Source organism: Cricetulus griseus, chromosome 6 (genome assembly GCF_003668045.3).
Source record: "Cricetulus griseus strain 17A/GY chromosome 6, alternate assembly CriGri-PICRH-1.0, whole genome shotgun sequence".
In the NCBI taxonomy this organism is placed as follows: domain Eukaryota; kingdom Metazoa; phylum Chordata; class Mammalia; order Rodentia; family Cricetidae; genus Cricetulus; species Cricetulus griseus.
The window spans coordinates 86813468-86841315 of NC_048599.1; the positions used below are offsets into that span (position 1 = coordinate 86813468).

The 27848-nt window shown below is 36.3% G+C and overlaps 2 protein-coding genes across 3 annotated transcripts; one reads left to right on the plus strand and one right to left on the minus strand.

The window, feature by feature from the left end:
* The first annotated feature begins 3206 nt into the window (after positions 1–3206).
* Positions 3207–10480, plus strand: LOC100756351 (olfactory receptor 4A47). 2 transcript variants are annotated; one of them, XM_027421059.2, is made up of 2 exons: positions 3207–4099; positions 10299–10480. In XM_027421059.2, exons 1-2 carry the CDS (start codon positions 3207–3209, stop codon positions 10324–10326), a joined length of 921 nt encoding a protein of 306 aa, XP_027276860.1. In that variant the 3' UTR covers positions 10327–10480. The 2 variants fall into 2 exon arrangements, with proteins under 2 accessions (XP_027276860.1, XP_027276859.1); XM_027421058.2 differs by lacking the exon at positions 10299–10480 and having other exon boundaries at positions 3207–4199.
* A 6725-nt stretch (positions 10481–17205) lies between these two features.
* LOC100765444 (olfactory receptor 4C12) lies at positions 17206–18132 on the minus strand. Its single transcript, XM_027421060.1, has one exon. It carries the CDS (start codon positions 18118–18120, stop codon positions 17206–17208), a length of 915 nt encoding a protein of 304 aa, XP_027276861.1. The 5' UTR covers positions 18121–18132.
* Positions 18133–27848: the final 9716 nt, after the last annotated feature.

Sequence of the window (27848 nt, forward strand, 5' to 3'; positions counted from 1 at the left end):
CAGAGAGCAAAAAATTTATCTTCACTACACTGTGAACTGGGCTTTGATAATTTAATCTTGTTGGCCAATTGTCCTACAATATATCTAAAATGACTTTTGTTCCTTTTTATATGCCCCTGTCTGTAAGTGTTTGATTAATACAATGCAATTTTATGCATAGGTATTCTTTTAAATATTAATGGGAAGTCACAGTGAATTTCCTTAAGAGTCAGTCTTGGACATACTCCAGGGACTATATTCCATGACAAGTGTAGTTGTCAGGTATAAAAACCTCTTGTGATCTTTGCTCCTGCCAGGCAGAATGTACAGCTCTCTTTGTAACTGATATTATTGCCCAGGAACACTTTCTTTTGCCTAAAGCATGATTTGAAAAAGGTACATGAATGATTTCTCCCATGTTCAAGTGGATGCATTTGTCCAAAGGAGAGAAGGTGGGCTAAACACCTGGAGGGCAGCCATTCTTTATTGAAGTTACTAGAAAATAAGAGAGAAAAATCATCCTTGTTATAAAGGATAGTGCTGTCTTACTACGTGGACACAGGATATTTGAATTTATGTTTTTCTAACATCAACATATTAATTTTGTTTGCATTATGTAACTGATTTGAAGTAGTTCTACAGTGTAGACAATGATTTTTTGAAGTATTCAGAAGACCAGAAAACAAGCCACAAGGTTACAAAAATATCTTCAGGAAATAAGGTAGTTTTTTTTCTCCTGTGTGCATACCCAACCGAAGAAGGTATTTTAGTGTGAAGTAGAAAGTCCATTTCAAACTGAAAAAAAAAATCAGTCAAAAGGTAAGACTTTAGCAATTAGTAGCAGAAACCAGACTTTACAACCGGGTAAACTTTTCACTGCATAATCATATCAATTGAGTTTCTGATAATTAATAGATTGAAGAAAGTTCTGCATGCACAAAGTTACTGGGAAGATTTCATGTGACATGTAAATGAGTAGTTTTGGAAAACAAAAGAAAATTGTTAGTGCATATTTTATATCCTTAAAAGTTACAGTTCCAACTTGTAAGGCAGAATAGTCATTCTGAAAAGTGATTCCACAGCCAATACCAAGGTTTCTGCCTTTTGATATGAGATCCTGGTATAGACCTTGAACCTATATAAGATACCTGCTGTCTGGAAGTCTATCTTGAACATCACAATGTAATGTGTGTACTTATAGCCACTTGCTAAATACAGGTTTGTATTTATCATTATTTTAGATGTCATTACAGGATTCCTGTCTTTGAAATTAGTCTATAGAAAAGAATAGATAAAGCTAGGGTAACATAAAAGTGTTTTGGACAAGGAGAGTCAATGGGAGTTCATAAACTGATGAATAAGTAACATGAAAACAAGGAAGGAGAGAGGAAACATTTAGAATTTGTTTTGAAATCTAGCAAAGAGAGAGGTATTATTTCACTAGATAAAACTTGGAAGGAATGGATTCATTCTGAACATGTTTAAATTTACTTTTGTGAATACTCAATGGATATATAATTAGAAATACAGATAGCAGTTTGAAAATGAGGGGAGAGAGAATGTTGAAGACATACTATTTTGGAGTGTTTTACACATCTATAGGTTTGGAAAAGGAGGGATACCTAATACACAAAGTGGAGTTGTCAATGACCTTGTTAGGCATCTGAGATTCTGTTAGTTTTGGACCACATATTGTATCACACAAAACACTACAGTTTCATTGTTATCCCTTTCATATATTTATACATTGAAGTCTTAACATCCAGGAGTTCAGAATTTTAATTTACTTTGTGACAGAGTGTTGGTACGATAACCAAGTTAATTCATTATGGAAGATAACAGTCCCTTATGATTTGACTTTTTTATTATAAAGGGAAATTTCATTAAGCATGGTGGCAAATATTTATAGTTATGAAACTTGAGAGTTGGATGAAGGAAGATCTGGAGTTCAAGGTCATCTTCAAATACATAGCCATCCCAGGCTATGTGACATTGCCTCAAAAAAAATTAAAAAGGTAAGACATTTTGGTACAGGGAGACCACCATGTAAATGCAAAGTTGGTGATGGATATGCCAGGGAGAGGACAGGAGTAGATGGTTTCCTAATGGTCTACTGAAGGACTGTTACTGTGTTTACTTGGTTTTGAATTTCTAGCATTCAGAACTCTTACAATACATGTTCCAGTTTGTGTTAATTTTCATTTTCTTTTCTTTTTAACAGAAAATATAGTAAAATAACAATAATTCTGGAACTGAAAAGTATTGTTGCAAAAAAATCTAAAGCTGCAGAAGTGGGTATTGGGAAGATGCTGGAAGGATTTTAGGATTCATGAAAAAAAAAGCCTGGACTCCCTTGAAGAAAGAGACTGCTTGCTTGTAGAAGTATAGACATGGAAAGGTGAATTTGCTGAGGGTATAGAAATGAGAGAGCTGCAAATGTACATACATACACACACACACACACACACACACACACACACACACACACACACACACACACACTCCATCTCTACATTCCCTCCCATACCCCCACAACACACCCACACCCACACACATGCACATACTCTCTCATATACACACATCCTGAACAGAATTTTCTCAGAATCATGAATGTTAAGGTAGTTGTGGTTGATGTCTCAAATAGAAATGAAAAAAATGTTATTAGAAACTAGAAGGAAGATATTCATTGTCTTAAAGCAGCACAGCTAGTAACTGATACAACTATTTTATTGTCATGTATTTGTAGTTCATTCTACTTTGAATATGCAAATCACTCTAAAATTCATAATTATATTTTAAATCTAGTGAATCTAGTCAGTGGTGGATCTAGTCATGGAATCACCTTTCTGTTCTCTGTTGCTCTCTACTTCTTTAAACTCATGTAAACTTGCTTCCTCTGAGAAGTGTTCCCAGGCTCTGGTGGATTAGAAATACAAATACTGTGAATCTATAGCGTGGCACAAATGTTTGTGATGATACTTGTGAAACTAATCTTTAGTGACTGACCCCACCATTGTATATCAAATCACTTAGGGCAGAGAACCTTGCCTTGAATGACTTGAAAATCAACATATTTGTAGCAGGGATCTTGACACAAATATCTGTGTCATATATTTATGTAAATAGATGAATAAGGAAGCACTGATTTTATAATATGCTAAGCATATTTTCATTGTTTTGTAGGTAAGATCTTCTCATACCTGAAATCAGAACCAGTAAAAGAGTAAATGGAACCCAGGAGCAATGTAACCTACTTTGTCCTCTTGGGCCTCTCAGAGAATCCAAAGGTGCAAAAAGGACTTTTTGTCTTGTTCTTGTTCTCCTACATTTTGACCATGGTGGGAAATCTGCTCATTGTTATGACTGTAACTATTAGTAACAGCCTGGGCTCACCAATGTATTTCTTTCTTGCTAGCTTGTCATTTGTGGATATCATTTATTCATCCTCCATTTCTCCCAAATTGATTTCAGATTTGTTCTTTGGTCAAAATACAATATCCTTTAAATTTTGCATGACTCAGCTCTTCACAGAACACTTTTTTGGTGGATCAGAGGTCTTTCTTCTGCTGGCAATGGCCTATGATCGTTATGTGGCCATCTGTAAGCCCTTGCATTATTCGACTATCATGAAACAATGGGTTTGTATTGTGCTCTTGATATTATCTTGGATTGGAGGATTTTTTCACTCAGTAATTCAGCTCAGTACTATTTATGGACTCCCATTCTGTGGTCCTAATATCATTGATCATTTTATGTGTGACATGTACCCCTTATTAAAGCTTGTTTGTGTTGACACCTATGTCATTGGCCTCTTAGTGATGGCCAATGGAGGGCTGATCTGCACGGTTGTATTTTTGCTCTTACTTATCTCGTACACTGTCATCCTGTACTCTCTAAGGAACCTTAGTCAAGAAGGGAGATGGAAAGCTCTCTCTACCTGTGGCTCTCACATCACTGTAGTTGTCTCCTTTTTTGTTCCCTGTATTTTCATGTATGCACGACCTGCTAAAACTTTCCCCATTGACAAAATGTTGAGTGTGTTTTATACAGTCATTACTCCCATGATGAACCCTTTGATATATACTCTGAGAAACTCAGAGATGACAAATGCTATGAAGAAGCTCTGGAGAAGAAAAGTTATTTCAGTACACAAGTAAGTGAGTCTTTTTCAATGAAGGAAATCATCTGACTGTGTCATTGTTTCCTTATGATGCATATGTTCTAAATCCTGAAGTTAACTTTCTCTATTTATAAAGCATTTCTTAAAACTACAAAGGAAATAAAATGGTTTTACTATTAATATGTTTCCATGTTATAATACAACTTGGATAATATTTTATTACTGTTGCTGGACAGGCATAATACATATATAGTAGGGCACCAATGAACAAGAAGTAATGAATCAGTAAATGAAATCTTTATGGCATTACACCTATTTTATCTGTATTTATGGTTTGCACTGCCATATCTTGTTTCATTTTTAATTTTCTTTTTTGTTAATTTACTTTATAGTAGTTAAATATTTAAATACTATTAGACTCTTGCCAACATTTGATTTCACTTACATTATATATGGAATTTTGGGTGTCATAATTTTATAAAATGAAAATAGACAGATTAATAGAAAAAATAGTAGAGATAGAACCCACATAAGTGGTAAGGATGTAGAACCAGTGTACCTATCAGTTATCTGGATGCCATCATTCACAGATGCTAAGACTATACTGTGCTATCTTTCATCATTCATGAAAAGGATGAGGATGGAGGACACAAGCTAAGTGATAAGCCAGTAACAGGATGACAAATGATGCATAAAGTGATTTCTATGTGGAACATAAAACAGCCATACCTACAGGAGCAGAGACAGAATGATGGATGTCTTGGGCTGAGTAAACAGAAGATGTTGGGAATATGGACATTTATAAGGAAAGACTAATAATTTCCAGAGTGTAATGTATACCATGGCATACCCAGTTAATCGTAATGTATTGCATACTTGAAATTTTATAAGAAGGAAGATCTTAAATGTTCTTTGTAAGAATAAAACTAAGAAAAAACTTTACCACATAAGGGGAAGGATCTGTTAAACAGGTTGACAGTGATAAAAATTTGTCTACTGAACATGAACTGGTTCCTCCTTTTACAGTTAACTCACTCATATGTTTTAAATCTCTCTGCCACATATAGTCCTCCACTTTTGACCAGCTAAAATGCTGAATAGTTTATTTGAATTGCTTTTATTGTCTGTTTTCTCTTTAGAACATAAGATCCTTGTTAAATTATGGATCTACATGAGAGTAATAAATTTAGTAAATCATTTGAATGACTACTTGATAGAAATAGTTAATTGAAAATTTTAAAGCAATTTATTTTCTGACACACTTTAAGTAGAAATTGACAATATTTTCTTGGAAGGTTTATGTATATATAAGTCTTGCCTAAAATTTAGAAAATGCATGTCATTTTCCAGTAATCATGCCAAACATGTTATTTGTGTCTGCTTACTTATTCTGAACATTAACCCCATTAAGTATGTAGTATTATTGAACTTACTTTTTACATGTACAAGCACCCTTCACAAAAGTTCAGAAGCCTCCTCAAAGTTCTTATCTTGAGACATCCATGCCAGAAGCTGAATTACAGAAGTTCAGCATGTGTTTGCATATGGCAGGTATGGTTACAAGGGGAAGTTGGCAAGAATTTCTGATCTACCTTCCAAAATTGAGAAAATTGCCTTCATTTATATATATGCATTTATGATTCATTCAGTATGGAACTTAGCACATTTTTTATGAAGAGAACTTTAATAGGAAAATAGGTAAAATGGTAAGTTGTGCAGGTCACATCAATGTTATTTCCTTAAAATTTTAAATTACATTTAAATTAATTTAAATTGTATTACATTAAATTACATATCTATTATATTTTTGAAAAATACATATTCATTTTTCTGTGTTTATATACCTATGTTTTTAATCCATACCTCTGCTAAAGACATAATTTTAAGTTCAGCAGGTAAAGACCCCTGCCACCAAGCCTGGAAAACCTGAATTAAATTCCTGGGACTCACATGGTGGAAAGAGAGGACTGACTGTCACAGGCTGTCCTGTGACCTCCGTATATACATGATAGCACATGAACATACACACAAATAAATAAATAAATGTAATAAAATTTTAAGAGTATTTTATGATTGATTTAATTTCAGAATCATACATACAAATGAAAGATTTCTTCTTGGATACCCTTACCATGGCTTCCCACAGAATCATATTTTGTACATATGCTTTTACAATACATGCACAAACAATAAGTAAATGAAATAAAAGTTAAAAAATAAGTAACACTGATATAAGCCAAACAACTTATTGCCCTTTGACCAACTGTCCCAATAAAGTTCTCTGTATAGCAAATGGGACCCTAACGTGTCACACTGCATCTGATCATGCACACAGCTTGGCAAAGCTTCCCTTTGCATAAATCCATGATTGAATCTTTGTTTGTATCTGACCAGATGGACATTTTTGTAGACTATGGGGCAGTTATTTTGTAGAACATACCACGTATGTGTATTCCTATTTAGGTTTGTCTCCTGTTTTCTATGTTCAATTTTGCCTTTAGCAGGACTATCTAACAATGGAGACTGAATTTTTTATTTTAATTAGAGAGAAAATTATTTTACATGTCAATCCCAGGTCCCTTTCTCTCCCCTCCTTACCTGCCCCCCCCCCACTAACACCCTACTTATCCCATACCCTTTCTGCTCCCAAGGGAGGGTGAGGCCTTCCACAGGGGCTCTTCAATGTCTGTCTTATTTTTTGGGATAGGGCCTAGGCCAACCCCCGTTGAGTCTAGGCTCAGGGAGTTTCCCTCCATGTGGGAAGGGCTCCCAAAGTCCATTCCTATGCTAGGGATAAGTTCTGATCTACTACAAGAGGTCCCATAGATTTCTGAGGTCTCCTCATTGACACCCACATTCAGGGGGTCTGGATCAGTCCCGTGCTGGTTTCCCAGCTATCAGTCTGGGGGCCAAGAGCTCTCCCTTGTTCAGGTCAGCTGTTTTCTCAGGCACTATATTAAGAGGTGCTGTCCGTTGATTGCTAGTGAGGTTAAATTTTATCATTTGGTGATGGTGGTGTTTCCTTATTCTCTTCATTTTGCTTCATCACTCAGAACTTTGATCTTATATATTTTTATTTTACCTATGAAACTCTTTTGCAGGAACTATTGGGATTTGCTACTACTACGTCTTTTGCCATCCTGATTATTGGAACCTTTGCAAATTTCAAGTGGTAGCCCCTCTAAAGTGCTTTGTAGAATATTTGTTGGTGAAGAAGAAATTTTTCCTGTTCAGGAACAGTTTCTCAGACAAATTGGATATATGTTGCAATGTTTACTCCAAAATTCTGAGCAATACAATTTTAATAGATTGCAGGCTACATATATTGGAGTATCTGGGATTTCATTTTGCTCTTTACCTTCAAGTGGTACTTGTCTCCAAAAGTTTCTAATGGGTACTTCTAGCAGGAAATAGGAGGCCATGTAGTTGGTTTGTAGTGAGATGTTGTAAGTGCAGAAATGTCAGCCAGATTGTAAAAGACTGTGGATGTGGAGACATTCATTATCCCATCCCATTGCCTCACTCACTCAATGAAAACCTGTACAAGTCCTTAATTGATTTCCGGTGGCTAGGAGTCTCTTAACATTAGAAATCTAATTCTGTCATTACATGAATACTCACATGAAGAGGGTGAGCATTCTGCTCTTAAAATGACCCTGGGGCTTTATGAGTGTTGCCTTGGACAATACTAGGAGACACAATCTCACAGCAAATGAGGAAAAGACCTACAGGCTTCAACCCTAAACAAAGAACTGCAAGTAACTAAGGAATTCTGAGAGTGGGAGAAATAGTCTTCCCCAGGGAACAACATACCAATTGGTTATCCCATATCGAGTGATCTATCCTGAAACATATATACAAAACAACATATGAAATGTATTTAGAAATACATATGCACATACATATCCACATATGCATATAAAAACAATTAATGAAAAAAGGCCATGAATTTGAAAGAGGTAAAGGAGGGATATATGGGAGAGTTTAGAGGGGAGAAAGATGTATGGGGAGATGTAATCATGTTATAATCTTAAAAAGAATACTTAAAAATGACCCTGGGGGAATTAAGAGATGTTTTAGTGTTTCAATATTAAAAATGATGCATCTCTGGGTTTAAGATTTATACATTCATATCATTATTAAAATCATTATTAAAATCACTATTAAAATCATTCCTTTCTCTTAAAAAACAATACAGTTCTAAGAATATGATGTTTCCTGTGAAACACAAGCATGCTTTGAGGATCCAGCTTATCACCTGTAAGTGCTAGTACTTGCCTTCATGCAAACTAATTATCACTTATGCTTTCAGTGGAGTGAACTGCTGCCAGCTTGTGAGTGGCACTAATAAGTGATACTAGTCATTTCAAGTCTGTGAATATGAGCACAAGGGAAATAGAATCAGAGCACTGCTGTTGGCCATTAATTCATGTTGTTAATACCAGTCTCATTGTCTTAATGTAAACCTCACTCAATTCCATTGTTTGCAGGCTAAATGGTGTTTGTATTTAAAACAGAGATTCAAGAGAAAAAGAAAATATATACACATAATAAGAGAAAAATTAAAAAACATGCAGGATTATCTATATTTATTTCTGGTTAAACATATTTGAAAACAAAATTGCAAAGAGAGACATAGAGGGTCATAATGATAAAATGACCAATTCTACAAGATGTTATATTACTCAAAAATATATGTACACACAATACCAGGACACCAAATTTATAAAGCAAACAAAACATTATATCTAAAGTGAAAGGCCTCAAAATAATAATAATAATTGTTGGGGACCAAATAGTTCCATTATGGAATGTTTTGAGGTCCAGCCTCTGGTTTCACTAAACAGGAGCACCCGAAAGCTCTGGCCCACTATTGTATTGCTAATACTAGCAGGTCTGCTATTGTTTACCATAGCCTCAGTATAGAATGCCTCCTAGTTTGCATCTCTATGTTCCTAAGTGTCTGAATAGGCCTGCACTGGGCAGAGGTGCTAGGTGTGTGAATAACAAGTGAGGACAGAGAGTTAGGAGCCATCTAGCAGAGAGAACAGAAGGACAGAAATGGCCTCCTTGTGGCCATAGAAGCATGGTTAAGAAACAGCCAAAAAGATGCTAAATAAACAAGAGACTCTAGTTTTACAGCATGGAACTGAGAGCTCTCTAAAGATGACAAGATGCCTGTGTTTGGTCTTTATTGCCGCTGGGTTGCTAGGAGTTTCCAGGTCCATGCACCCCCACTCTGGCCAAACCTCATGACTTAAGGCTGAGATATGCAGGATCAGACAAATAATAATAATAATAACAATAATAATAATAGTAGTAATAATAATAATAATAATAATAATAATAATAATAATAATATTAGTTGAAGAGCTGAACCCTACTTTCATCACTGGACAGGCCATATAATTAAAAAAGTGTAAGACCCTCAAAAAGTTGAGGCTTCCAGGATCTTAGCCCAGGACCGAGAACAGCAATCTTTGCCAGGCCTATAAGGTGACAGGTTTTTTCCTCTCTGTGGAAGAGGGACATGGAAAAGACTGACCTTGTTTTGTCTAGGCAAAGGGGTACAATCAATTTTCCAGTGTCCAGCAACTTTGTCCACAGTCTCAGCCAGGTCGTGAATGGCAACAAGTATCTTTGGAGACTTTGGGTCACTGTCAGGATCTGGCAGTCTGTCTGATATTATAAACTTTTAAAATAACAATTTAAATGCCATATTCTCCAGGTCTCTGAAGCATTAGAGGTCTGTTTGTCTGTTTTAGTTACTTTCCTTAAGCACACATTAAGCACACAGGTGGCTAGGTAATGTCTTATTTCTGTAATTAATTTTCAGTCTGACTGTAACTGGTTTTAACTTAGTAAAATGTTTGAAACTTAGCACAGCTGAACTTAAAACTGCATAGAGCTACCTTATATTCCTTAAACAGTAGCTACCTGTACATTAAGTTTAGCTGTTTGCTTAAACTTAACTTTTTTCTGAGGCAGGGTTTTTCTGTGACTTTGGAGCCTGTCCTGGAATTCGATCAGTGACCAGGCTGGCCTTGAACTCACAAAAATCCACCTGCCTAGGCCTCCCGACTGCTGGGATTAAAGGCGTGTGCCACCAACACCCTAAACTTAACTTCTGAAAACATAAACTGTAACATCTTATAATAGATTAGCATTTTTTTATAAAACAAGAACTTTACATTGTCAGGCTTTGCTTAAAAATAATTCTAAATTGAGGCTCCTTAAGTACAAACATTAATAAAAACAAACATTAAAAAAACTGGTTTTAAAAAAATTTAAATTCCCTTAAAGTCTTTCTGTAATATACAGAAGCGTTAACATTTTAAATCTTAATTGAAAAACTTGTTTCTAAGATAGTACCTGTAATTTCCATGCAATCATCTTTAGTCAAGATAGCGATTTAAGTATCTTTTTTCAACTTCAGCAAAATGGCTACCAGTCAGTCTTGTAACAAAACTTAGGTTATGCCAGGCAACAGAACATTTTAAAACAAGTATACATAATTTACTTGAGAAATAAACAGAACTTTAAAAACTGAATTAACTTTATATGGTTAGAATTTTAACTTATATTACCAATTTTAAAATTTACTATTTGTAGACATGAGAAACCATAACAGTTTACAGTTTATATTCTTCTCTGACTTGTAACAACCTTTTCTCTGACCTTCAACAACTTTCCTCTGACCTTCTACTACTTGCTTTAACCCTCTATAACTTCTATAACTTCCCATAGACATTCTTAAACAAATTTCTTTTTTTTTCTTTCTTTCTCTCTATTACTTTAGTCTCCTACATATACTCTTATCAAAATTTTTCTTTTTTTTTTTAGAACATCCAGATGAGGACAGGTGGTTCACCTGCCTGAGCTCCATGTGGTCAGGGAAGAGACCTGGGTGTGGGGGGGTTGTTTATCCCAGACCCTCGGCCAATGCAGGGGTGGGAAAAAGACCCCTGCAGTCCCCCTGCATACCACGTGTGTGGAACACAAAGAAGGCCGGGCAGCCAGGCAGATGGTGGCCTTGCAGCCATGTTCCCTCAGAGCAGGGAAACTCCTGCAGCAAGCCAGGATGGTAGTTGGGGCACAGAAAGCCCCACTTCGCATGCCTCACAGACCGGCATGTGGGGATAGGGAAAGACTCACCTACATCGGCCAGGCTCAGCTGTAAGGGCTGCAGCAGCGGTTCGAGTTCAGAAAAGCAGCCTCGGGGGACTCCAACACAACACATTCTAACCCGTGACACATGGCCGAACTCCTTTCCCGTGCCACGTGCTCAGGGCAACAAGAAAAGACCCCCTGACCCATGCATGCCACATGCGTGGACAGTAGGGACAGAAAGAGATGCTTAACAAACACACAACACAAAGGTGAAACGTGGACAGACAGTACAGTAACACAGACTAGGGTCCTATTCGGAATTTCAGATGACTTGCTCTTAGCAAGTCCCTGTCCTACAGATTGGGCGATCTGCTTGGGTCCCCTTACAGATGGACCAGGCAACTTGCTCCCAGCAAGTCCCTGTCCTACAGATTGGGCGACCGGCTTGGGTCCCCTTACAGATGGAGCAAGCAACTTGGTCCTACTAGGTCCCGCTCCTACAGACTGCAGAAGATGTCATCCGAACCTCCTGCCCTAAACAATTCTTGTACAGAAACCATATAGAAACAAAGACTGAAAAATAAAGTAGTGTGGCACCACGTGACTCAACGAAAGGGGGTGTCGTAACATTAACTGACTATGGTCCTTAACGTTTGTCCAGTGGTCAAAAGTCAGACTGAGGGGGGTTGGTTACGGTTGGTCCCATCATCAAAGTCACAAATAAGACAAAAACAAACCCAAGACACACAGACAAAAACTATCAGATGTCTGTCTCCACCTAGACAGACAAAACCACTCCAGAAATACAGATGGCTGGGAGGACGGATAACTTCCCCAATCCAGGAGAACTACCGTACCCTCACTGGCTCCCAGACGGGAATCTCCCAAGCGTCCCTGAGGTTCTCACAGACTTCCTGGAGCATCTTCCAGGGTGGCAGTTGGTGATCCCCTAGCACGTCTGCTGATCACACTCTGTCTCCTCCCGAGACACGAGCGACTGCAAAGCACAGAACCAGATTTCAGCCCGCACAAAAACACAAAGACACAGACAATACAGGGTACCTGCTTACCTCCAAGATCGACTCCACTCAGGTGAGGGGTGGTCGCAAATCCCAGACGAGCCCCCAAATGTAAGACCCTCGAAAAGCTGAGGCTTCCAGGATCTTAGCCCAGGACCGAGGCCACCCCAATCACAGAATGGAGGCAAAAGCTTGATGCAAATTGCATGAGGCTTTATTGTAGTTTAACGAGCTAACCCAATGTTAGCTCAGGTCTTTGATCCACCCGCCATGTCGGATGGCTAGCAAAGACAGTTCGAAGCCATTGCATACAGATCTTTATAGAGCAGCGTAAGGGGAGTGTCTAGGGGTATGCACAGGCTCAGAATTAGTGTGCCTCCAGGCTTGGCGGTTTTGCCCTGTGTTGACTGGTCAACTGGTTGTAATGGCCCATAGGCCCTCCCAGGGTGGTTGCTATGCTCTCTGCATCATTGCTGTGCACTTGTCCATAAAGCACACCCAGAGCCATAAAGCACAGCACCAACAGCTAACTTCTGATTAATTCCTTGCCTTGAGGCAGGCATCTGACCTCTAAGTGACCAAGGCAAGGTTATGGCTACCGAAATGGGGACCTGTCCCCTTCAAAAGAACAAAAAAATACAAAAATTTAGACACAGCACAGATGAAATACTTATCACACATCTACAGAGTATTTCTTCCCGTAGCTGCAGAATATTCATTTCAGCACATAGAATATTTTTTAGGATAGAAATTGTGTTAGCCTGTGAATCCAATATCAAGAAATTAACAACAAAGTCAAAATCAATCCAATTGTATTTTCTCTGACAACAGCCAGGACTATGTAGAGACCATGTCTCAAAAAATTGAAACATAGCATACCAAAATGACAGAATAGAAAAAAAAAACTGAGAGGAAAATTTATATCAATAAACATCTGTGTCTCCATACAAGAGCCAATTAAAATGAATAACATAATAATACATCTTGGGGAACTAAGAAAGCAAGAACAAACAAAAAAGATCAATAATAAACAATTGGTATCAGGGCATAAATAAATAAAATCAGTAATAAAAAATAAAAACCTTTATTATATGTAAAGTTTAGAAAGTTAAAGAAAGGACAATGATACTGAAATAAATAATATCAGAGATGAAAAAGGGATTAATCATATTACCTGAGAAATGGAAATACCTTTCAAGGATTTTAATAAACAAACATACAATAGCAGTTTGGAAAAATCTAGAATAAATGAATTAATTTCTCCCCATATTAAAAATGCTAAGATTTCAGAAATGACCTTTCAAATTCTGTAAAGAATTTTGTTGGAATTTTGATAGGGATTGCATTGAATCTGTAGATTGCTTTTGGTAGGAGGGCCATATTTGCTATGTAAATGCTATCAATCCATAAGCATGGGAGATCTTTTCATCTTCTGATATCTTCAATTTCTTTCTTCAAAGACTTGAAGATTTTATCATACAAGTCTTTGACTTTCTTGGATTTTATATTTGATGCTATTATAAAAGGTGATTTCCCTGATTTCTTTCTCAGTCCATTCGTCATTTTGTGGGTTAATTCTGTACCTAACTACTTCTCTGAAAGTGTTCATTAGCTGCAGGAGTTCCCTGTATGTAATCATATATTGTGTAAATGAAGATACTTTTACTTCTAATTTATATCTCTTTGATCTCCTTTGGTTGTCTTACTGCTCTAGCTAAGACAGTAGGTACTATATTGAATAGGGATGGAGAGAGTAGACAACCTTGTCTTGTTCCTGATTTTGTGGAATTCCTTTGAGTTTCTCTCCATTTACATTGATGTTAGCTATGGGCTAGCTGTAAACTACCTTTATTATGTTGAGATGTGTTCCTTGTATTCTCCAGTATTTTTATCATGAAGGGGTGTTGAATTTTTATTTTGTAATTTTTTTATTAGTTCAAATTAGGAACAAGCTTGTTTCACATGTCAATCCCTTCTCCCTCCTCTCCTCTTCCCCCTCCTCCCTACTCTTAACCTATCCCCCACCCTATCCACCCTCCACTCCCCAGGCAGGGTAGGGACCTCGATGGGGGCTCCCCAAAGTATAGCACATCATCCTGGGCCGGGCCTAGGCTCTCCCCAATGTGTCCAGGCCAAGAGTGCATCCCTTCATGTGGGATGGGCGCTCAAAGTCCCTTCTTACACCAGGGGAAAATACTCATGTGATTTTTTTCTTTTAGTTTACTTATATAATGGATTACATTTATTTTTGTATATTGAACCATCCTTACATCTCTGGGATAAAATCTACTTGATCATGGCAAGCTTTGTGGAAGAGGAGGCAGAAGGAGTGTGGGAGACAGATGGGAAGGAGGTCACCAGGAGAAAAAGGCCCTCTAAAGCAACTGAATAAAGTTCATATGAACACACAGAAACTGAAACAGCAAGCTCAGGGGTCTTTACCAGGTCTTCTATGTATTTATTGTAGCTTTCATTTTAGCACTTTTATGGGACTCCTGTACGTGTGAATGAGTGGGTCACAGTTTCTTCTTGGAGGCTCTTTTCCTTCATTTGTCTTGTCCAACTTTGGTGTGATGGTTTTAGTTTTATTTTATATCTTATTTAGTTAAAAAACACTATTGAGACAAAAATAACTTGATTGCAGGATAATAAAATAATATATTTCAGTTTTCAAAAAACCTAAAAATCTCTTTTAAAATGTTAATATTTAAATATACATTTATATAAAACATTAAATGTAACACAATAAGTAACAAAGTTAAATTAGAAATTAAAGTTTCCTAAGAAATAAAATCCAAAGAATAAATGACTTAATTGCAGCATCACAGCAAACTTTTCTTCTTTGCTTAACCCAAAACACCTGGCAAAGAGGCACCACCTAATAATAATACCATGCTGATGCAAAACCTGTGTGCATAAAACAACAAAAAAGATAACTACAGAGGCATACTAGAAACCCACAGCTGAGCAGCAGAAGTTGCTGAAGGAAAAGTTGCAGAGCCATTGTGGAGACCAGATCCTACCTAGTGTTAAAGACCATAGGTGAGTAGAGTGAGCAAGTTCTGGGGAATTCAGTGTACATCAATCCTGGTTCATTTGCCTGTTGTCATCTTTATGCAATGTATACACACATCAAATGTTACACTTAAATTTATAGAGCACTTGCTATTTAGCTGCTTGAAGATAAATTGAAAATTCAAAATCAATATGGAAAATGATGCTAATAAATTTTATGGCATCATTTTCCTAAATAGCAGGCAATTGTGACTTTCCAGTGAAGGCTTGCTTAATAATGATAAAAACCCAACTTTCTGTAGTATGAGTCCACAGATACACATGGGATTTAGGGTACCCTGTGATTCACATGGTATCAGCTTTCTTAGTGACCCACATTTATCTAGAAAAAGACTCATGTTTGCTTTGTATGAAGATTTTAATATTATTAACTTATAATTCATGAACATGGGATATCATCTCACTTATGCATATTACCTTCAATGGCACACATAAATGTTTTATAGCCTTTAGTACAGTTTATTAACTTTATAGTAATAAATGTACACATATTACTAGTTTTCATCTCATCAATTAAATACACTCCTGAATATTTAATTTATTATGCTTCTATAAATAGGATTTAATTTTTTGTCATCTATCTGATCCAATTTGTGATGCCCATAAACTCATATATTTTCCTAATTTGTTGAGAATTTTGCATATACAGAGAATGCATTTTTATCAAATTCATTTATGCTCCTCATTCTGACTCAGATTTACCTCTTATCCCCACTCATCTCAACTTCATGTCCTCTGTCTATGTGCATTAGGTTGGACATGTACTACCATTATTGGTACACTTGTAACTTAGCTTGTCTATTAATTTAGGATATATATAGGTTCCTTTTATCAGTCTCAACTGTCCAGTATCCTATCAGAAGGTGCACACATATCTGGCAGTCACAGAATAATTTATTACTTAGTAGCTCTGACTATCTACTGTAAGCAAATTCTGGCCCAAGAAAATATAATGAATGTCTTCAAAATATAATGGATAATAACTACATATTTCTAAAATATCAGAATCCCATAATCAGGGAAGAGTTTACTCTCAAAACATATACCATATTTAGATATTCACCTTATAATCTCATATCATTAGTTCTCTAAAAAAATTTATGCACTGTGTGTAAACTCCATTTTCAAATCAAAGAATTGGTTTAGTTTGTTCTGCAATTGGACCCTAAATTATAAAATATGGAAACAATGCCAGGCTTGTGGGCATAAGATGAGCAGAGTCTCTTTTTGCTGTACAATTGGTATTAAATAAATAATAAAATCAACAAAAGAATTGATGTGAAGCCCATAGTCTAAAGTAAAAAGATATAATTAAACATGTTTTATCCATTGTATGTAATAAGCAACATCTCAGTATTACATAAGGTTATTTTTACTAATAACCTAATATTCTAGATTGTTTAGAACATGGATATTTTTCCAGTTACTTTATATTTATTGACTAAAAAGTAATCAATTGTGAATGAACAAATGCTTCAGCAATTAGGAGCACTTTCTCCTCTCTTTAAGATGAGTGTTTGCTACCTATAACTCAAGATGTGTGGCTTAAAAGACCCTGTAACTCTAGTTCCAGGGGCATTCAATGCCTCTCTGTCCTCCATGGGCATCTTCACCCACCTGCTGCACACACACACAACACAACACATGCTTATTAAACAAACAAATAAATAAACAAAACTAAAAAAGAAAGAGACATTTGGCTATGAAGTTAAAAGAATGAGAAAAGAGAAAAGATGTAATGCTTCAGTTTAACCATCTGCTTTAGTAACTGTCTTCAAGTAGTATCCACCCCTGCATAATAGTTGACAATCCCATCCATAAATAAAAAAGTTGGAAGTTATTTAATGTATTATCTGTGCTTGTAATGTTCAAAGACCCTATTTAATTGTTTGTTATCTGAATTCACATTTTTTTCCTCCAGAGCTTCCTGATTGCATTTTTTACCTCAGAATTTCTGAAGGTATAGATTAAAGGATTCAATAGAGGAGCCACCATAGTGTAAAAGACAGCAACAGCCTTATCAATTGGCAGAGTGGTCACTGGGCGTAGATACACAAATATACAAGGAATAAAGGATAAAACCACTACTGTGATGTGAGACACACAGGTGGAGAGGGCTTTGTGCCTGCCCTCCAAGCTATAGGTCTTTAGAGAGCGCAAGATGATCACATAGGATCCCATCAAGAGGAGGAAGTTAAACAGGCAGATGAAACCACTGTTGGCAGCAACAAAGAGACCAAGGGTATGCGTGTCCATGCAGACAAGTTGCAACAATGGGTATAAGTCACACATAAAATGGTCGATGATGTTGGGGCCACAGAAAGGCAGCCAAACTGTAAACAGGATCTGAATAGTTGCATGGAGAAATCCTCCTGTCCAGGCCACTCCCACCAGGAGAATGCATAGCTTGTGGCTCATGATGGTCATGTAGTGCAGAGGCTTGCAGATGGCCACATAGCGGTCATAGGCCATCACTGTCAAGAGGATGATCTCAGTAGCACCAAAAATGTGCTCTGCATAGACTTGTGCCATGCATCCATTAAAGGAGATGACTTTGTTCTCTCGAAGGGAGTCCGCGATCAGCTTTGGAGCTGAAGAAGAAGTGTAAATAGTGTCTATCAAGGAAAGGTGGCTCAGGAAGAAGTACATGGGGGAACTAAGAGCCCGGCTGTTGATGATGGTGATCACAATGAGCAGGTTGCCTGAAACTGTTACCATGTACAGAACCAAAAACATAACAAACACTACTTTCTGCATTTGGGGGTTCTGTGTAAGACCTATCAAGATGAATTCAGTCACGTTCCTCTTATTTTCCATCTGTGTAGTGAGGTTTATTTGTTTTTGAACTCAGAAAGGGGAATTTTTACCTTTAGGAAAAAAGAATTATAAAACAATTTAAATATTCCAAAAATTCTGTATCTTCATCATTCTATTGTTTTAAAGATGAGACCCTGTTTTTTTCTAAGTCTTGTAGAAATAAAAATCTTAAATCTTTTTCTTGTTTGAGTTTTTTGTCTTTTTTTTCCTCAATCTTAGTAGTATTCTTATAGAAGAAAGTATTCTTGTTGTTGTTTTTGCTTTTGTTTTCGGGACAGGGTTTCTCTATGTAGCTTTTGAGCCTATCCTGGCACTCGCTCTGGAGACCAGGCTGGCCTTGTACTCACAGAGGTCCACCTGCCTCTGCCTCCCGAGTGCTGGGATTAAAAGTGTGTGCCACCAATGCCCAGCTAGAAGAAAGTATTCTTTTTTTATGTAAAGCAAATATAAAGTATTTAGTATAAAGGGTGATTTTACTGCTAGAATACATGATGAACTCCTTAATCAGTGCATAAAAAAATTATAACCATACAATGAAAAGAGTAAGAAAAGATAGATTTTGTTATAAGAGCCTCATACACCGAGGCAGGTCTGAGAGACTCTTTTTTTTTTTTCAACTTTTTTTTTTATTTGAATTAGAAACAGGATTGATTTACATGACAATCCCAGTTCCCTTCTCCCACCCTTCCTCCCCTACCACCATCACCCCAACTAAAACCCTATCTATCACATATCCTTTCTGCTCCCCCTGGATAGTGAGGCCTTCCTATCCCAAAGGATACAATAGAAGAAAGTATTCTTAAGAATAAAGGAATCGCCGGGTGGTTGTGGTGAATGTCTTTAATCCCAACACTCGGGAGGCAGAGGCAGGTGGATCTCTGTGAGTTCGAGACCAGCCTGATCTACAAGAGCTAGTTCCAGGACAGCCTCCAAAGCCAGAAGGAAACCTGTCTCGAAAAATCAAAACCAAAACCAAAACAAAAAGAAGAAGAAGAAGAAGAAGAAGAAGAAGAAGAAGAAGAAGAAATGAATCACATTTATTAATGTCAAAGGAGAAATTGCAAATATGTTTTCCTCCAGAAAACCAGTGTAATCATTAGAAGTACTAATTTTAGACATTAGAAAGACTTAAAACTATATGTCAAATAAGGTGAATTAGAACTGTAAAATAGTTCTCTTACCCTAGTTTTAATTATGTAAATATTCTAGAGGCAAAAGTTAGTGATAATGACTATGGAATCAATATTCAAATACTTTGTGTTTTGAAGGCTTATTTCAAGAATAAAATTAAAATAGAATGTTTTCCCATAAAATTGCAAATAGATTTAATTTCTCGGATATTAAACCATAGTTAATGAGTTTCCTTTTCTTTCCATCCTTTCTAGAATAAGTAGTACTAGGAGACATTATGTTAAGTGAAATAAGCCAAAAGGTATCACATGTTTTTTTCCCATATGTGAGTAATAAAATAAAGTCGGTATAAAGGTAGAACAGCGATTCCTAAAACATGAGAATGAAAATTAACACATTCCCAACACTGTTAACTGCAGAGATAGTACTGGTGTGTGTGCCACAGTATGAATGATAAGGAGAGGGAAATAGTGCCACTTGTTCAATACTATGTGCATATGTTGAAAGCACATTGGTCCCTACATTGTAAAAATGTAGACAATAAATAAATTTACATACTTAAGATATTTAGCTCAAGATATGAGATTATTGCTGTCTTTTTTCCTTTTTAAATTTTAATTATTTCCTAAATTTCTTCAGATTCAATTACTAATTTTATGATTACAAAATAAATATAATTTCTTAGGGGCCTGTAATTGAATATATGAATATTTAAGTTGAGTAAAGTATGAGATATGAACAGAGGACATTGTATCATGGAAACACAGGAAACATCTTAATAGGATTCAAGAAATATAATATGCTTATAAAATTGTAATTGCCAGTTTACAAAATGCCTTAAAGATTGTAATAGGGAGTTTGCCATGAATGTTTCCCACAATACCTAGCATTATCATGGATGCCATCTTTTTTCTTAATTATTATATATACAATATATTTGTATCATGTATTTCCTTTTTCCCCAACTCAAACAAGATCCTTCTCCCTTTCCTCGTCATCAGCTTTATGTTATCTCTTCAAACAAACAAACAAACAAACACAAAATCTCAACCTCCAAAATAAAGAACAAAACCAAACTAAAAGACAACAAATAAAAACTCAACAAAAAGTAACCCAGACCCCAAAAGATAAATTATATTTTTTTCTTATACATGGAGGTTAGGTTGTAAGTTTTTTGATAGTGTGCTCAGCTGGATGTCATCTTTATTGTTCCAGCTAAATTTGTTCTTTTGTTTTAACTAATATCATCAATCAACAATTTACCTACGTATCCAATAAGTATACCCTGAACAATCAACTAGAATCCATTTAATATAAAATATATTTTATTTGCTTGATGATGAATGAATATATCACTCAGACTTCAAAATAGTATTTAAAACTTCCTTGTTATTATTAAGTCTTACATTTTTCCTGGACTTCAGATTTATTACAATATTTTATGTTTTTCCAACACAAAAGGACTATAAATAGTAAGATTATTTGTCCCCACCTCATGAGAGCATGATACTTATTTAAGACTATGGAAGAGAGAACTTGTTCTCTGTGATCCCATGAATATTTCATTGACACAACAGCGTTATATCTTTAAGCCTGGGATTGCAGTCTCCCTTCTAAACAGCCTAAAGTATCAGAGAATCCACCCAGGAACAAGAACCTCTGAGACTAAAATGGAGTGTATTTCCTAAATTCTAGAAAGCATATGCCAAAATCATATTTCATAATCAAAACTGCACATTCATCATTACTTATGTAATGTCTCATTCATGATTACTTGAGTTAATAGTTCCATTTTCTGCAAATTTTCAAGTTATTTGAATATGTTTTAATTCTTTGAAAATATTCAGATCTCCCCCTTTTCCTCACATCATGCAGACACAAAGACAACCTGAATAATTCAGCAGTATGTCAAAGCTGAAGTCTTTGGTGCTCAATGGCTGGTTCAAGGTATAAATGAGTTTTATTCCCTGTCCTGGTTCAAAGACTAATAGCATACCCTGTGGTATATATTTAGTTATATTAAGGAGAGACTGGTTTTCCATAAAAGGAAAGAATACAATGGAGAAGAAAGGACATAAATGGGCAACCTCATCTCAAACTATGAAAACCTGGTCACATTTCAATTCCTGTGCTCAGCTATTTGGGCATAATGCTTTTGCTGTGCTCTTCTTTTCCACATTTGTGGCAGCATGCTGAGGCTCACATGTTCTGCACAAGTTTCCTGTGGGACATCCTTACATTGAGTACTGTCTGTGCACTTGGCACTATAATGAGTGATTTGAGTGTAATATTTCACCTATTCATCTCAACAGTGTCTAAAATTTGCAGATGCTTTTAAATTCAGACTTTTAAAGAAAAGAAGGGAAACTTTAATCCCAGCACTCGGGAGGCAGAGACAGGTGGATCTCTGTGAGTTCAAGGCCAGCCTGGTCTCCAGAGCAAGTGCCAGGATAGGCTCCAAAGCTACACAGAGAAACCCTGTCTCCAAAAAAGAATTCCTTGTGTTTTATGAAATTATACTTTAAAGTTGAAGAGCCAAGGGCCAGGCAGGTGAGTTTTAAGGAACTAGAGTTTATCAGTCAGTGAGAGAGGACAAGAACAGCCAGGTCTGGTAAACTCTAACACTGATATTTTCTGCCTCTGAATCTCACCTTTCTTAGGATAATACAATATAAATACTTACAAGGAAACAATAGCCCTCAAGGAGAGAGATTAACTTCCACTTCATATTTACCAATAGCTATTTTGATTCTTTAAAAAATAGCTGTATCTAATTTTAAGAATAATAAATCCTCTTCTCAGAGAGAATTTTTAATGCATTAACCATTGGATATTAGCTTCAGAGTTTAAAGGGTTCTTTTGAAAAGAGTTCTTTCTTCTTCCCACTCTGACCTGTTTTCATGGCTATAAAGGCCATGCATCTGTCAGCGTCCTACTTTCAATAAGCATTTCAAAATTCTAAGTTGCATCCCATATCTACTTCTACTAATATACGGTGAGATTTCCCTCTCAGCCATTCTAAAAGTTGATGGATTATTTTATGTTGATTCCCATCGGAGACCTGTCCCTTTCTGAATGGAGATGGCAGAGGAGTGAATTGGGGCAGTGTAAAAGGGAGGTAGTAGGAGGGAATGGAAGGCTAGGAGTAAGGGGAAACTGTGGTGGGTAAGAAAAATAAATAAAAAAGGAGAAAACGCCAATACAAAAGATAATATGTATGACTTTGTATATACTAATAAATTGCACAGACCTCCGCGTACAATTCACATGTCTTATGCAGGAAGAAATATTCTGTGGCCCACCCTGCCACTTCATTCTCTTTGTACCATAGTACAAAACCTAGATTCCATAAATTGCATATAGGTATGTATCTGTATTCGTAGTTAGGGGATCAAATATTTGTGCATTATCTCCTGAAACAGTTGAAGGTATTCAAATGTAATGTTTCAATTATTTTAATTGCAAACTCCTTCCATGGCGAGAATGAAAATATGATGAATAGCTTAAAAATCAGAATTCTGGTAGCTTACCTTGGCTGCTGCTGCAGCTGAGAGCACCACAGAGTAATCATTGCATACAGCCACTTAGACAGCATTTCAGGTAAGGTTTGCATCCCCATTCCATAATGACTAAATGACAATTCAGGAAGCAGATACTGCCAAACGACACAAAATTCTTCAGTTGAATTTGACATTTACTTTCAGAGCTCTGATGTCTTTGAAATTCTTATTAAAATGAACAAGAAAAGAAAGAAAGAAAGGATGAAAGAAAGGCAAATGCTATGTTGAATTTGAAACTGAAAGTCTTGGGGAAATTAGAGAATCTTTTGATTTTCTGTTATTATGAAAACAATTACAGAACAAGAGATGCAAATATTTCTAACTCCTAATTTGGCCAATGAAATAAAAACAAACAAACAGCTTCTTCTGGAATCATTGTGTATGGAAAGACTTCTGAGGATGTTATTAATGGATGGATCTGTCTCACTTTTACCCTCACAGGAATTAATTACTGATGATTTTTGAAGATTTTATTTTAGGAACAGATGTTTTGATGTATTTATTTATAAACAACTCACTGATTAGTTCTTTTCCCTGAAGTTGAAACTAATTTATCAACAGGCTATATCTGTGGTCCTAGATAGTATGTGATGAAGTACATATCTCATAATGCCTTGAGGACCATGAACTAGGACATAAAGGACTCTCATTACTGTGTGGATAACAACCTAGAGTTTTGTTCAGGTTGTGTCCCTGGGGAAGTTTTCTCAGTCTGAGGTCATGTAGAAGACAGAGAGATTTAATCTTTGAACTGAACTAGAACGTATTAGGATTTATTCAGTCCATAGGAATGAATTTTGGAAACTGACACACTTTCAATTATTGTGCTTGCTAGCTAGAGCTAGCTGCTAAATAAAAGGTAAAATTCTAGTGTCAACTTTCCTAGTGTAGAAACCAAAAGTCTTTCCTGATTTTCTGCCTTTCCACTGACACTATGTTTAGAAGTTCAGGGCTAGGTGGGTTCACTACACAGTTCTACAAACATTTCAAAGGTGAAATAATATCAACAACCCTAAAATTATTCTGTAAAATAGAAAGTAAGGAAAGCTTTCAAGTTGTTATGAGCTAACAATACCTGGTTATTAAAACAAGGAAAAGAAAATTGTACAAATTAGAAAATTACATCTGAACCTCTGGATGAGCATAATTGCAAATATTCTCAATAAAATGCTAGCAAACAAAATTCAACAACACATTAAAAGGATCATTCAAAACAGAAGCAAAAATGAAAGAATTATTATCTTTTTCCCTGAAAAGGGTTAACCATATATGAATATCAAACAACAATGAAGAAAGTCTCATGAATTTGAGAGTGAGTAGAGGGATCAGAGAAAGTATGTCAGGAGAGAGGTAGGGGTGAAATTACTATTTAGATAAGAAATTCTCTAAAAAGAAAATATATTAAATAAAAATATAAGAATAAATCCTCCTAAACAATAAGCCCTGAAAAGCAATTTTCTTGAAGAATGAAGATTAAAACTCTTTCAATGAAATTATTGCAAATCAAGTCCAAGAGCACATTAAGACTATTCAACATGAAGGTCAGCTTTGTTTCATTTCAGGATTTAAGGATGCTTCAATATATGTAAAATACAATATATTGTATTCAAGGATATGTAAAACACACTGATAGGAAACATATGATCACCTCACTTTATTAAGACAAGGTCTTTGGTGAAGATACAGCCCTTTCATGAATAACAACCTGAGGAACCCTCAAAACCATAAAATATGTATATGAGAAACATTCATCCAACATTATACTAGGGAGGACAAAAATACTTCTCTAAAATCAGGAAGAAGACAATAGCACCCATTCTACCCAATCTTACTCCATATACTTTGACATCTTAGGTAGATCAACAAGGCAAGACAAATAAAAGAAACAGGTGCAACAGGAAAGGAAGAAATCAAATTATCCTTGTTTATCTATGGCATGATCCTATATTTAAAATATTTAAAAAATCCCCAAGAAAATGGATAGATTGCTGAAAAAGGAATCAGTAAAATATTCTCATTCACAATAACTTGAAACAGTTTTAGGACTACCTATCCAAAGAGCTGACCAGTTCCACCAATACCAAATTTAATTAATTGAAAAAGACCCCAGATATCTCCCAACTCCACCTGGCATTCCAAAGGAACACCCAGCCCACTCTAGCCAGGAAAGCAGGTGGGCTAATTGCAAATCTTCATCTTTTCCTCTATTATTCCAAATCCAATCCCCCAGTCTCATCCTTAACTCTGTAGCAGACCACCAGCCCCCTCTACCTTCCCCCATCTCCAGTGGATCCTATAGAACTTCCCCTCCAAATTTCCATCCCTCTCCTTATTGATTTATCCTAACTCCAAACTCCAGCAGGCATTTCCTGGAAATACAGGTAACCCTTAGAAAGGTTAGATAGAAGAGAAAGTACAGAATAGCCTTGAACTCCTTGGCACAGAAAAATACTTTCTGAACAGAACACTGTCAGCACATGCACTAAATCAATAAAAAGAACCTTACGAAATTGGGAAGCTTCTGCACAGGAAAGGACATTGTCATTTGGACAAAGTGGCAGCCTACAGAAGGGGAAAAGAAACTTTACCGACTATACATTGATAGAGGTCTAATATAAAAAATATTTAAAGAACTAAAAATATGAATATCAAAACAAAACAAACAACCCAATTTAAATTGGGGTACAGATATAATCAGAAAATTTTCAAAATAGGAAACTAAAATGGCTGAGAATTGCTTAAATGCTCTAAAATCAGGAAGAAGACAATAGGTAAACAATGTTAAACATTGTTTACCAACAGGGAACTGCAAATCAACACTGTGAGATTCCATCTCACAGGCATCAGAATGGCTAAGATCAACAAAACAAGTGACAGATCATGGTGGCAAAGATGAGGAGTATGGGGAACACTAATTCATTGGTGGAAGTGCAAACTCATACAGATACTAAGGAAATGAGTGTAGAGGCTCTTCAGGGGAAGATGGGAAATGATCTACCCCAAGATACATTTCAGTACTCTTAGGCGTATACCCAAAGGATGCTTCATTCTAACACAGTGAAACTTGCTCAGCCATTTCCATTGTTGATCTATTTATAATAACCAGAAATTGAACTACCTAGCTGTCCTTCACAGAAAAATGAATAAAGAATTATTTGTGGTACATTTACACAACGAAGTATCAATAAGCTGTTAAAAAAGAAACAATGAATTTCACAAGTAAATGCATGGAACTAGAAAATAGAATCTTTAATGAGGTATCCCAGATCCAGAAAGATATATGTGGATATTAGCTGTTAAGTCAATGATAAGCAAGCTACAACTCATGGAACCATAGAGGGTACATATACAGTAAGTGACTAGAGGGAACAGATAGATCCCATTAGGAAAAGGGAAATAAAATAGATTATATGGATAGATGTGGAGTGCTGTAATTGGAGCTTCAATAGTGAGGGGGAAAGGAGAATGGGATGTGGGAGTAAATATAAGGAGAGTTAGCCAAAATTAAGGGGCATTGAGAAATATATGGAAACCTAATATAATAGATACTTTCTAATATCTATATCTATATATGTGATCTAAATGAAGTCACAAAATAATGGGGGAGACAGAATACCAACTGGCCATCTCTTGTCATCCATGGAAACTTCCAATACCAGGATTGGGTTACATCTAATAGAGCTATTATCAAAGGGACCCTGAGCAAGACCCCAAACAACCCAGGCTATTGCCTGGGTTTCCACAAATGACAGCAAAGCCCCTTTGCTGAAGATGATCCCTATATTGAACATGGAGATGTTAAGCTGGTGTCTACATAGAGCTTTTATCCCTGTATTTCAGCATCTTTGGTACATGAAGGTATTCTGCATGCTATCAAAAGTGTAACATAAATGTCAGCCACAAATATTATCTATAATGGTGTACTGCCTGCAAGATATTTTACAGTAATCGAGGCACAAAACTTGTGGGAGCAAACAATGAATAACTGATTTGACTTAAGTCCCACTCCATGTAATCCATACCTAAACTTGCTTGGGTGACCAAGAACCTGAGACTTGGTAGCCCGGGGACCTAGGTAAAAACCAAATGATACAGGCTAAAATCTGAAAAGAAAGAACAGAAAAGTAGTGATAAAATGACTTCTACTATGTTCATAAATCAGTTCCTTGTTCAGCTACCATCAGAGAAGCTTCCTCCTAAAGCAGATGGGACAAATATAGAGACCCAGAGCCAGACATTGCACAGAGAGTGAGAGACTTTGGAACACTCAGCCTTGAATGGTTTGTTTTCATCAAATATCTATCCCCAGAGCTCAGGAAATCCTGAAGAAGAGGAGGCAGAAAGAGTGTAAGAGCCAGAGGGGATGGAGAACACTAAGAAAACAAAACCCTCTAAATCAACAGAACAAAATTTATATGAACTCACATAGTCTGAAGCAGCAAGCACAGGGCCTGCCTGGGTCTGCATCTGTACCAGGTCCTCTGCATTATTGCTTCTAGTTTAGTGTTTTTATGACATTTCTGAGTCATTGAACGAATGGGTCCCTGATTCATGTCCCCTCTCCTGAGTTCTTTGCCTTCTGTTGGTTTCTTTTGTCCAACTCGGAAGAGATAGTTTTGTTTCATCTTATTATATTTTATTTTGTCATATTTTAAGAAACTAATGAATGAAAACCTAGCCACAAAGGTAAAGGTTAACAACTGAACTGTCACTTGTACCTGCTGGGAGAGGTGAAATCAGTTTTCTCTAATAGAGTGACACTGGCCGTATCAACCACTCAAGGATAGGAATAGCTGACCAACATATAATGGACTCCACAGGTTTTTCACATCTTTTTTCTTTTTTTGTGTGTATGCTTTCATTTGTTTACATTTTTCTTGGGTGGGGGCATGGTTTTATTATGTTTTCCTGATTCGGAGGTTGTTATATTGAATTTTTGAGAAAGAATTTAAAGTTGGGTGGGTAGAAATGAGGGGAGTGTTTGGAAAGACTTGAAGGAGCAAAAATAAAACAAAACAAAAGCCAAAACGTTATATA